Source organism: Pezoporus occidentalis, unplaced genomic scaffold (genome assembly GCF_034315485.1).
Source record: "Pezoporus occidentalis ecotype Australia unplaced genomic scaffold, CSIRO_AGI_Poc_V1 ctg83, whole genome shotgun sequence".
NCBI classification, from domain to species: domain Eukaryota; kingdom Metazoa; phylum Chordata; class Aves; order Psittaciformes; family Psittacidae; genus Pezoporus; species Pezoporus occidentalis.
In genome coordinates, this window is record NW_026916192.1 from 3,504,891 (window position 1) to 3,517,080 (window position 12,190).

The following is a 12,190-nucleotide window of genomic DNA, read 5'->3' on the forward strand; positions in this document are numbered from 1 at the left end:
GAGAGATTTGCTGCCTCTTTGAAACTATCCCTTTTTAATGGTCCAAACAGTGTTTTAGAGAAAATCTCTGCTCTTCTCTGTCTTCTTCCAGCATCATAATTGTACATAATCACATTTCTTTCTCAGAAAGAATAAGGCGTGATTTATTTATTTATTTTTTTTGCAGAAGGGGGAAGGGATAAATTCCAGATGTTGCTGGGATACACTTTTTGCCTCTGTTTAATGTTCAGTGGCTCTCAGTAAACAGGCTATGAGAGGTGGGGCTGATGGTTTTTATTCCAGGACGAATCATCTACAATAAATCCCATCTGCTGACGGGGGACCATATCTTGGGTGTGACTTGGTGCAGTTAGGAGCTGATCCTGGCTTTCTTGCCTTGCTGAGAGGCAGCGAAGGCTGAGGTTGGCCCAAGTCCTCCTTTGGGGTGTTTACTCTTGTCCTTCATGGTATTCACCCTCTTCTCCCCACCTTGCTGCTGAGCTCTGGCTCTGTGAGCGAGGAATGGTGGGGGGGGGGGGGGGGTCTGATCCCCTGCCTTGTGTGGACCCTGGCATGGGAATGAGCACCTCTGCTTTGAACTGACTGGCTGCTGCTTGGGAGGGCAGCCCTGGTCAGGCGAGGGCTGCTGTGTCCTGTGTGCTGTCCACATGGGATGCCCAGTTTAGCAGGAGCCTTCAGGCCATGCTGCTATCAAGCCGAGTTTGCTGGGGCTGGGGTTACAGCCCAGCAAAGAGCATCCGTGTGCCCTGCACCACAGCATGAGGCTGGATGCAGGAGCTGGGCTCTGGGCACGGGCAGACCTCTTCCCTCCTCCCACAGTGAATACTTCTCACTGCATGTGATGCTTTTACCTGCTTTTGGAACCTTCTTGCAGACAAAACCAAAAATAATGTCCCAGCATGCGTTGCATTTGGGCGTCGTGGAGCAACCGCAGTGGCTCCATTCCCTGTTTTGTGTTTTCACCTGTTCAGACCGAGTCCATCTTTGTTTTGTTGGCAGCCTATTTGGTTGCACAAACAGTGTAAGACAAAACCACCAGCAGGTGTTGGTCCAGCCAGTGTAATTACTGGTTCCTTGCTGCTGCTGCTGGTAGGCACACAGCGTGAGCCACCCTTCACATGGAGCCGTCTGGCAGGACTGTGGCTGCAGAAGGGCTCCGGGCACTGATCCACAGGGAATACAGTCTGACTGTTCAGCCTCTCCGGTATCCCCTTCCCTGCTGCTGACTGCATAAAAGAAAAGTTATGCATGTATGGAGGAAGGGATGAGAGGTGAGGGTGGCTCTGGTTGAGTTTAAAGTGATGACTTTAAGTGCAAATCTGCATTTGCATTTTAAAAGTTGGCAAAATGGCTGAACCAAAAGGCCAAATGTGAGCATGGGAGAGCAGGGCTAGCTCAGAGGGTGGTGAGAAGCTGCATCCTCAAATCCTGCGTGACATAGGAGGGTTCAGGCTCGCTTCTCCTACACATCCCTGTCATGGCCAAAACACGTTGGGAGCAGGCAACAGCCCTGGTGTGTGCACAGGGGGTCAAGGCACCCTGGCATTGCCGGAGAAGGGAGAGGGGCAGAGCTGCTGCTGGCTGCACCTTTGGGAATTTACCCTGAGGACAGCAGATCCTGATCCAGGCACAGAGCCTCCAGCTTTCCCATGGAAACGCACACGTTTGGGCATCCCATCCCTTCTTGGCCATCACTTTTTCTGGGCCTCTGCGTACCCTTGGCTGCCCACCCCATTTAGCACTGAACCTGTTTTTTGCCTCCACTTATCCGTAGAGTTCTGCCCCTGTTTGGCCTTTGGACCCTTTTTGGCCTCCATTATTTTTGCCCTCTACTTTTCTACTGACCCTCCACACACTTTCAGTCCAGACTTTTTCTCACCCTCCTTTGGCCTCCTGCCCCTTTTTGGCCTCCACTTTTCCCCAGCCTCTGACTTACTTTTGGCCTTGCTCTGCCTTTTCAGCCCCTATCTTTTCCCAGGCTCCACTTTTCCCCGCCTCTGTTTTTGCTTTGGCCTCCCATCCGTTTTTGGCCTCTACTACCCTTGTGGCCTCTGCTTTTTTCTCAGCCTCTAATTTACTTCAGCCTCCCGCCCCTCTTTGGTTTCCCGTTCCTTTTGGCCTTGACTTATTTTCAGCCTCTACTTTACCTTTGGCTTCCTGAACCTTTTGAGCCTCCTGCTTCTTTTTGGCCTCCACTTTTTCTCAGTGTCTGCTTTTCCCTTTTGTCCTCCTACCCGTTTTTTGTGCTGGTTTTGTTCCATCTCTTCGAGCTCTGCATTAAGGTGAGGAAGGAGGAGGAGGAGGTCACACCTTGTTTCCACGCGTTGCTGTCTGGCTTGGCTGAGTTCCTTTGTTTCCTATCCCAGCAGGAGCAGTGCGGGTGCCCCTTCCAGCGGGGCAGTGATTACCCGTGTCGGAGGCTCTCTGCTCCCCGTGCGCGCTGCTCCTGTGGCTCTTAGTCTCTTCATCTTTACCAGGGTGAAGCAGCTGCTTATTTCCATCCTCCCGGGTGCATGGAAAGCCCCTTTTTAAAGCTGTGTTTGGGAAGGATGCTGTGTTAATACAAGCCCTTGACCCTCCCAGCCTGCTCTCCTGCACTCATACCGCAGCGGTCATGGTGCGAGCGGAGGCAGGAGCAGCGTGAGGTATGTGAGGACCCACGGCGCAGCAGCCTTGGTGTGTCTGGCGGCTGGACCCTCCCTTGCTCTCGGGTTAGAGGCCACTTTTGTAGGCCAGTAGGGCTCCTTTGGCATCAGACTGTGGCAGGCAGTAATTAGCAGCGATTAACCATTATCAGTGGCAGTTCTTAAGGGCTTCATAAAAAGGCCCCGTGCGCAGGTTTGGTCTGGGGACTGCAGGGCAGCTCCTCAGGTGCTGGGGTTGTGCTGGTGGGGCTGGGGGGGGATCCATATCCCATCAGGTTTGCAGATATTGATGCACTGCTCACTTCCAGGCCAAATAGGTTGTCTTTTATGCCAAACTTTGTGTTCCTAACTTGAAAATACACTGCTGGGCATTGTATCTGGAGGGTTGTGCAGTAATTTGCTGTCGGTCTTCATCTTTAGCACCCCTCTGTGTCTGCAGGCAGCACATGACAATTAGACCTTAGGCAGAAGCTTTTCCCTGTGAGGGTGCTGAGGCCCTGGCACAGGGTGCCCAGAGAAGCTGTGGCTGCCCCATCCCTGGCAGTGTTCAAGGCCAGGTTGGACACAGGGGCTTGGAGCAACCTTCTCTAGTGGAAGGTGTCCCTGCCTGTGGCAGGGGTTGGAACTGGATGAGCTTAAGGTCCCTTCCAACCCACACCATTCCATGAATTAGCCAACTGGTGCCTTGGTGTGCACGCTGCTGCCTGAGGCCATGGACTGGTGGGGTGGTGCTGTTGGACATGGTGGGAAGGTCTCTGGGGTGGGCTGAGCGATCCCAAAACCTTTACAAACCTTTGTAAGGCTCTGGCATATCATCAGGTGAGCTGGCTGCAAGCGGTGCTGGGGAAGCCCGTGCAGTGGCATGGCTGGAGAGGAGCAGGACCTGGTGCTGCGACTTCTGGTGTGGGAAAAGCATGTGGGGTCATTACCGGGAGTGGTGGCACCCGCTTGTAGTGCTGTGGTACTCCTGGCTACCACAGAGGTGGTAGGCTCGGGTGCAGATGCCAACCATGGTTGGCTGTGGGGGAGCTCTTCCGGAATGAGTCCCCAGGAGGGGAGCTGGGGTTTGTGTTGCAGCCGGTCGGAGGTGGCTCCCATCACTGACAGATGCTTTCTGTTTTTCTTTCAAATGTCTCCAGGCACTGAATGTTTAGGTCGCACCTTTCCAGGTAAACTGGGTAAGTGAAGTATTTCAAGAGTTGCCAAGATCTAATTATGAAGGCTGATTGCATGATTGCAGCTGCTGTACTATAAACACCCTGGTTACTCGCTTGACAAAACAGGTGGTACATTGCCTTGCCCTGAGAGCAGCAGGTACCTGCTGTTGGGGTGCAGAGGGGGATGCAGCGGTGTCTTCAAGGCTGAATGCACAAGCTTGCTGTTTGTCTATCAATAGCTGCCTGCACTTTGGTAATCCTGGATGTGATTATTTTATTTCTCCTGTTAAATGCAGAAGCATCTTCAAAAGCTGAATGAATGTCTTTTTAAGCACGAGTAATGAGGAGCATTACATTGAAGGAAGAAACTTTCACTGTGTTTTGTGAAAGTAATTTGACAACCTCAATCTGTTTAAGTCATGGCATGTTGGACTTCAGTTAAGTGTGGCAGGAGCTGCCCGTGCTCAGGACAGACAAAACCAGATGCTGGGAGCCCTGTTGAACCAGGCTGCTGGATCTGAGCTGAACCTGTTTGCAAAAGAGCCTTTGCTGGTTTAAAAAGACATCATTGAAATCATTTATGGGTCTGTCTCTCAGTTTAGAATTGAGTTTCTGAGAGTACCTCAAAAGTAAAGTGTCTTTGCTCAGATGTGGTGTTCGAAGCCTGCTGGGGAAGAACTGATTAAACAAACTGTTAACAAGTAGATTTTAATAAATGGCTAATCAATTGTTATAGAGCCTGCAAAGTCAATAGAACTTACGACCTTGGCTTATTATCACGCTCAGATCTTTAACGTGCTTATAATACAAATCATTCATTAGGCTTTTATCAAGCATTATTCATAAAAGTCATGATATAAAATATGACAAAAAGATTGTTGTTTCAGCTTGCTTGATTTCAAGCCTGATGGCACAATTTGGTTGCACAGCAAAATAGTCCTTGCTTACACAAAAAAGCCATAAGACACCACTGGGTCCCACCAGCGGTGTTATCATGGTGCAGACATCAGGCAGGGGAACAGCAAGAGCCTGAGGCTGGGAGCAGCTGGTGCATGGAGGGCAGACACAGCCCCAGTGCTGGGACACTCGCACCAGCCCATAGGGGAGCTGTCCTGCAGCAGTCAGTGCTTTGTTTATATTTATTTTATATTAATGCCTTGAAGGGCAGATCTCAGCAGATAAACAGGGTGGGTGGAGGGAGCCTGCGTCGCGCTGTGCTCAGCAGCATAGCTCGGGGTGTTTTCAATCTCGCAAAAGGTGTTTGCTGTTGCTTGACTGTTGTAAAACTTGCACCCGTTTTCTTGTCCTGTGATTAAGGAAAGCGTGTGAGTAGGGAGCTGTTCTACCTGTGCTGCTCTTCCTGCTTTCCCTGGTCTTCCCTGTCCCATTTTGTGGGGATGTTTGTGCCTCGGGGAGGGAGGCTAAGATGCGAGTGAGAACATGCGGTTTTCTTAGAATATAAATAACAGAAAATTAAATGCATTTTGTTGCTGTAGAGTTGTTCCCTGTAGTTTCCAGTTGCTTGCTCCTTTGACACACTGTTGTATTCTTTGGGGGTTTTTAATCTTACTAAATGGATGCTATTTGGAGTATGGTGTCCGACACTTCAGTGATCTTGCTGCTAGTGTGGTTGCGGGCCAAGCACAGAGCTGTGTTTGCAGACATCAGTTCATGCCCAGAAAGTCTCCCCAGGCTTCTGAAAGCCACAGTCTGCCAGGCATGGCTGCCTCTGCTGCATGGATTTTTGCCTTGCCTTTGTTGTCTGGGTCCTTGTCTGCAGCTACAGCCCGGGCCAGTAGTGCCAGACATCTCCACCTCCTCCTGGAGCACCCTGGTGCTGTCTGTGGAGCTGGGACCCTCTGGGAGAGATGCCCAGCCCCGTGCTTCCTGGGCTAAGACCCTGCACATGGAGGGTCAAAACACAAACCCTGGGCAGGGAGCACCACCTGAGACTGACTCAAGGGAGGTTTAACTTTCATTTGGTTTCTTTTTTCCTGGGTTTTTAAACTGCTCCGTCATCTTACAGTAAGATGATAGATGTCATCATCTCACGGATGTCTCTGGTGTGGCTGCCAGGCTGGAATTTCTATAAATGACTTGTGGAACCCTGTCACCTGCTGAAAGGGGACCCAGTTTCTGAGCCACAGCCAGAGCTGGGTCATGGTCAGGCTCTGCCGTCCTCCCCTTGGGAGCAAAAAGGGTGCTGCAGTTCCTGCTGGGTGTTTGGGTCGGCTCTTCTGCTTCTCACAGAGGCTGGCTGGGAATGTGTACAGAGGGTGAAGAGGAGATACCTACACCAAGGAGCCACTCTTCTGATTCGGGAGGAGATGCAGCCCTTGAGCCCTTTAAAATCAAAGGGCAGGGTGGAGAGTTTGCACAGAACAAAATTCCTGAGGGAAAATACGTAACTAAATGAAAACGCATGGTCTGCTGATTTCTGCGAGGTCTGAGTGAATTCTGTCCAAGTGGACGCACAGACTCCCCTGTTTCCCAGCAGCTGGGTCACGCTCTGCGTTCACCGCACTGCTCCCCTGCGAAAACGCCCCTATGCATCGTTCTTCATTTTATTGTTGTGGGTTTGGGAATTTTGTTATATTAGTCTAAATGGGTTTGTTTCCATAGCTGCATAGCGCTGCTGAAATCCCCGTGTAGGATCTCGCAGTCTCCCTGTGCATGCGTACCAAAAATAACCCACACGCGGCTGTCAGAAGATGAGCTGCTGCCATGGCAGGGGCCGAGCTGCAAGCAGGTTTGGGCAGGACCTCCTTGAGGCTGCAGTTGTGTGGCATCTCACCCCAATGCATCCTGCAGCATCTCCCTGCTCTGCAGGCAGCAGTGGTGCCTGGGTGGCCCCAGGGACCTGCAGAAGGAGTGATGTTTTGGAAGTAGAATAGGAAGCGGTAGAGATGGAGGGAGAAGAAACTCCCTGCCCCTCACCTTTTTGTCAGGTAGAAAGGTAAGGATGTGGTAGGGCGTGTTGGTGAAGGATGTGCATCAGGTGGCTACCAGGTGCTCTCTTGCTTTGAATTCAGTGTATTCACCAGCAGGTGTTAGTATTCCACTTTTCATCAGAAGGGAGTGGGCTTTTCATGGCTTTATGAACTATCTCAGCTCCTGGGCCTGGTTTTGCTTGGCTTCAGGCTGTAACTCCAAGGGTCCAGCCTGGGGTGACAGGATGGAGGGTCTCCTGCAGATGTCTGAGGTGGCTGGTGGTTGCACCCAGGGTTGCAGGTCCTATGTGGGAATGGTGCTCCTGAGCCAGCGAGTGCTGCTGATGCCTAGGGTGGTATCACACTGGTGTCACCATCTCTACACATGTGGGTCCCTCTGGCTTTGCTGTATAGCTGGGTTTGGAGCACATCTTCTGGCAGAAAACCTGGTTTCAAAGAAGTCATTATCTTCCCTTTGGGAAGAGTGAAACTGAAGACTTCTGTTTTGCCAAGACTGGTGTGAAGGTTGGCACACTCCAGTGTGGGGCCAGCCCGGTGCTCTGCTGGGAGCACTGGGGGCAGGTGCTGCTGCTGCTGCTGCCCGCAGCGGTGTGGCCAGGCCATGGCCAAGGGCATGGCTGGGGCGTGGGAGCACCGCAGGGAAAACCTTGTTATGGGAAAACCAGAGGGTGCAGGAGGGCGGCTGGCCGGGAGCACTTCCCTCGCAGCTCTGCCAGGGGTGTCCTCAAACCCCTGGCTGCTGCTTTCTCTTAATGCATCTTTTGAAGTACCGGGTAATAGGGTTTTCTTTCTGGCAGGGATGAATGAGGGCTTTTAATAGGTTTTTTGTTTTCTCTGTGCAATTCCCTGGCAGTAACCTGCCATTAGCTCTAGCATTTATTTAAGGTATTTGTATTTTTATATGTGGGGACCTACAACACTGAGAAGCTGGAGCAGGGGGGGCTTGTCCGGGGTCACACAAAAAATATGTGGTAGAGCCAGGTTTCAGCTTCAGCTTTTCTGAATGTTGAGTTGGTCTCCAGGCTTGGCAAAGAGGGAACGTCTTGGCTTGTCCCCTTCTAACTGGGACAGGCAGGGAAAGCAGAAAATAAAGGCTCTGTGGAAGGAAGTGTATATTTTTGCTCTGTCCTGCTGGTGACCCATACGGAGCTGGAATTGCAGGATGGTTGCATTTGGGAGGGTGGTACGTGTGAAATACATGGAGGCAAAGGGAAACCCAGGCTGAGAGCTGCTGCAAACCCTGTGCTGATGGGGCGGGGTGTGCTGCTCATGGCCTCCCTCCCTCAATACGCTGGAGGGTTTCGGGGCTATGGCTGCAGCTGGGGTTTGCAGCGCTGCTCCCGTCCCGCAGTGCCTGTGTGCTGGCCTTGTCTGAGGCAGCCCCTGTGCGCCGGCAGCACAATGCCCGCCTTCATTCCCCGTCAGACTGGAGGTCTAGACGCTCTCCCTGCCTTTTGTTATCAGGGTCACAGGTTAGGGAGCATTCCCAGCTCCTGGTCCTCGCCGGTCAGGAATCCTTCCCAGAGCTGGGCGCTCCACTCGGGACCGCGGCAGGGACCCCTCTGGAGGGAAGCGCTTCACTACACGCTTGGATTTAAAATGACTGTGGCAGCTCCCAAAAGGAAATGTGCTTTTGAAATGCAGTCGGGATCACCCCCACTCCAGCTCTTGCAGGCACAGATGCTCAGCTGACACCAGCTAAATAGAAACCTTTTAGCCCTTGCCAGTAAGTCTAGAGCAAACTGCCAAAAAGCATCAAGGACCAAGGTACAAAACGGAGTCAGGCCTGAGCAGAGTGCTTAGAAATGAAGGATGGAACCGATGTGCTCTGTCTCCTGGTTGTAGCACATGAGATGTTTCAGTTTCAGGGAGTTGTTAAGTACAGTGGTGGAATTTTTAAGGTTTTCAGCAGATACAAAGCAAATAAGTCCCCTAGCAACAAAGGAGAGGTTTTTTTCCCTTAATGCAGACTTTTTTTTGACATGAAGCATTTGTGAAATTTCCTCCCACCCCTTTAAATCAAAGACGACTTTTTCTGAAGGAGACATTTTTAATGGCTTTTAAACATATTCAGAGATGGGACTTGAGCCCTCTGTGCATCTGCTTGTTCTGCAGCCCACCCTCCCTGGCTGAGTGCTCCTCAGCTTCAGCCCTCTCCTGCCCTGGAGGTGCATTTGGGCTGCAGCCCCTTGCATGAGGATGATAAGGGGGAGCAAATACAGATAAATAAGTTGGTAGCAAGTTTCTTGCATGGTTTCTTAATTCCTGGTTGGGTTTTTTTATTTCCTGGCAAGAAGACGTAACAAAAAATTGGCAGGTTCATGCCTTTTATGATTGAATTAAAATCTATTAAATGCCAGTGAGCCAAAACCTGAAATCGCTATTAGGCAGTGCTCTTGAAGTGAAATGCTTCAGGATCTGGCTCACTTCTGCATTTTCTGTGTATGTGCATGTGTATTATGTGTGAAGAATGAGTGTATGAAGCTCAAATAGAGGTTTTAAATAGAAATAACACTGGCAGCTCTTTCTCTGTGAGTCCAAGGCTATTATGTGTCCGGCTCTTGCCAACATGAATTGCAGAGGAAGTTCATATAAACTCCATGGCTGATTTGGCAGCTGCATAGCCGTGGCAGGCTCGAAGCAGGATGCTGTTGAGCAGAAGTGATGACATTTTCCTGTGCCTGGTGACTTACATCTTTGCAGAGGGTGAGAGGCACTGAGGAGCCTGTTTCCCACCCCGGTGCTGGTGTGGGAGTGGGCACAAGCTGTTGGGTGGTGGTTGCATTGCCTCCTGGCCCACTGTGGTTTGGTGCTTCCACATCTCACCAAGGGCTTGTGGTTTTGAGTTGCTGAAAGCTGTGACAACAGAAGCATTCAGGGTGACCACAGTGTTCATTTGGGACCTTGTTTTATCCTTATGGAAAACCCACCAACTTATAGTCAAGGCTTAAGCTTCCTTGTAGCTTTAATGGTGGTCTTGGATGCTTCACTCCTGGGGAGAGAACGTCACTGACTCGCACTGCCTGGGGAGCACAGGGGGGACCTGGGTCCTGGTGGGTTGGGTGGTGTCAGCCCCCTCCAGCACCACGTCTGCAGCCCCTGGAGGCAAGCTGTGTGTTGTGTCCCTGTGGAAATCCTGCATGGGGAGCAGAGCGTACCTGTGCGCACTGTGGCAGCGGGAATGATTTGGGGTTAATTCTCTGTGAACCCGCAGTGCACCCAATGATGCTGCTTGTATGGGGCGTGGAGGGAAATAATGCTAAATTAAACCCTCCATAAAAGCATCCAGCCCCATTCTTTACTGCTCATTTCAGTAATTTCTTCCAGATAACCTACACATCTGTGTCAGTGCAATTAAAGCAGAAATTCTGTCTAATGAACAGTTGTAGCCCTTGGGCTATTGCGGAATGAACAGTGGAGTTGGAAACACTCTTACTAAAATAATAATTAAGAAACAAGGGTGGGGAGACAGAGGGAGGTGCAAATGAGGTGCTGGTGGGATGCTATAGGGTGAGGAGCGGAGGGGGACTGCAGGGAGCCTGCTTTTGAACTTCTTGTGACACCCCATCAGCATCTGTGGGGTGCAGTTTGCACACCGCGGTTCCCCTCCCTTGCCTTGGGCATCTGTTTGTGCTATGTCACAACTAAAACAGTCTTTAAAAGCCAGTCTTGCCCTTCTAACAGGGTGGCTGCAGAAGTGCTGGGCACTTGCTCCATCATGGGCAGCGTTAGCTGTCCTGGAAAGCCAGATCAGCTATTTTGCGTGGTTTGGGTTTGTTTTTTTTTTGGGGGGGGGGGGAGATTTTTGGCTCTCCAACAGCTGATAAATCTCAGGAAAGGAGGAAAATGTTTCTTGTGTTAGACACGATTATTTCTGGGTTTGCTTTTCCCAGAAAACTGTCTTTTCTCAGTAAAAAGCCATGCAGTTTCTTACAGCCACGGAGGTTATCTTAACTTCCCTGTCGGTGACTGACCAGGCTGAACTGTGTCAGTAAAGGAGGCTAGGCAGTTTCTCTCATGTGAGATGGTTTCTTCTTTTGCTTTCGAGTAAATAAATGAATAAATGAATGCAGTCCATTCCGATGTTAACCCTTGGAGTTACAGTGGTGGCTCTCGGCAAGTCATCGTTTTATATCAATAAATCAATTAATACTTGGAGCTGGCTTTTTCGAACTTAACGTCTTTAGAAATGCGCGTGCTGCAGAAAGCCAGTGACATCTCCAATTAGCTTAAAAAAACCCCAGGTGCCAAACAAGTCCCACTGGAATGATACGTTGGAGTTATTCAGTGGGATTTATATCTATGAGCTGTGGGGGTTTTGTGGTTTTTTTCCCCTGAAATGGTTGTGAACCAGAGTGATTACTTATCATTTTCATTTTAACTCCATCTGACAAATCGTTTTAGATGGAGAAAGCAATACTGCATCTTTAAATGGCCACTCTGTCAGCGCATCTTGCAGGGCTTTAAATGCCCTTTGTTATCGCAGTCTAGACAGGACGCAGGCGGAATATTTGATATGTTATAAGGCAAAGATGTGACAAGGTTGAATTAATTTACTGGCTTATTTAAAACTGAATTTCAAAACATTCTTACTTACAAACTTGTCTTTCTGTGCTGTTCCCCCCCCCTCCCCAAGTTAGTACAGTATGTTTCAACTGTTTAGACTGGGAGAGGAGACATTAGCTTACTGCAGCCTGCAGTACTTTAATTGCCCTTTTTATGACTGTCTAGACATCATGCAGATGCATGTTTGTGGTGAGAAGACATTTCCCCCTCTGGTTATACGATAGTCTGAAACCTTTACATTGCCTATCTCCTTACCCCGTCTGTTTCGGAATGTGCTTTACTCCATCCATCTCTGAAAATCACTTTTTCCCTGTTTTATTTTTTTGAAGGACACTTCAGTCACCATTTTCCTGTTCTTTTCCACATGCTTATTTGCAAGTGTTAATGCTTTCTGGGGGAATAAAGGTATGTGGAGCAAATGGCTCTTGGAGCCTCCCGGCAGGTCATGCTGCTGAAGCCCTAGCTGAGGGATGGCTTTGTGCACTGTCATTTCTGTGTGATGCCCCACATGTACCTGCAAGTATAGTGATACATATGCATGGCTGTGTTTGTTTGGGTTCCCCTTGCCATAAGAGCACAGCCTTGCAGGCCAGGTTTAAGAATGAAAATATCAGCAAGGTTTGAATGGGTTCAGAGTTTTAGTTATGCAAATAGGATGCATTAATTAACCCCGTTGCTATAGCTACTGCTTTATTGTTAAATGCAGTGAAAAGGGGACAGGCTGTGTCCGTGGATAATCCTCCCCTCTGTGCTTTTTCCCCCTTCCCTGTCCTCCCCAAATCACCCTTCATCCTGGTGTGAGGGCAGCTGCTGCTGTGCTCTGGGGCTGGGGTGCCCGCCCGCTGCCCAGCATCCTCCTCCCCATGGCCTG

The 12,190-nt window shown here is 50.1% G+C and overlaps 1 protein-coding gene across 3 annotated transcripts in view; it reads left to right on the forward strand.

Annotated features, from left to right (window-relative positions):
- PMEPA1 (prostate transmembrane protein, androgen induced 1) overlaps positions 1 to 12,190 on the forward strand; it is a 47,617-nt gene that overhangs the window by 12,102 nt on the left and 23,325 nt on the right. For 2 of the 3 annotated variants that reach the window (XM_062604131.1, XM_062604130.1), the window contains exon 2: positions 3,785 to 3,823. The exons of the other annotated variant lie outside the window; for it this stretch is intronic. In XM_062604131.1, coding sequence (XP_062460115.1) covers positions 3,785 to 3,823 — 39 coding nt within the window. The remainder of the gene's footprint in view (positions 1 to 3,784; positions 3,824 to 12,190) is intronic. 3 annotated transcript variants of the gene reach the window in all.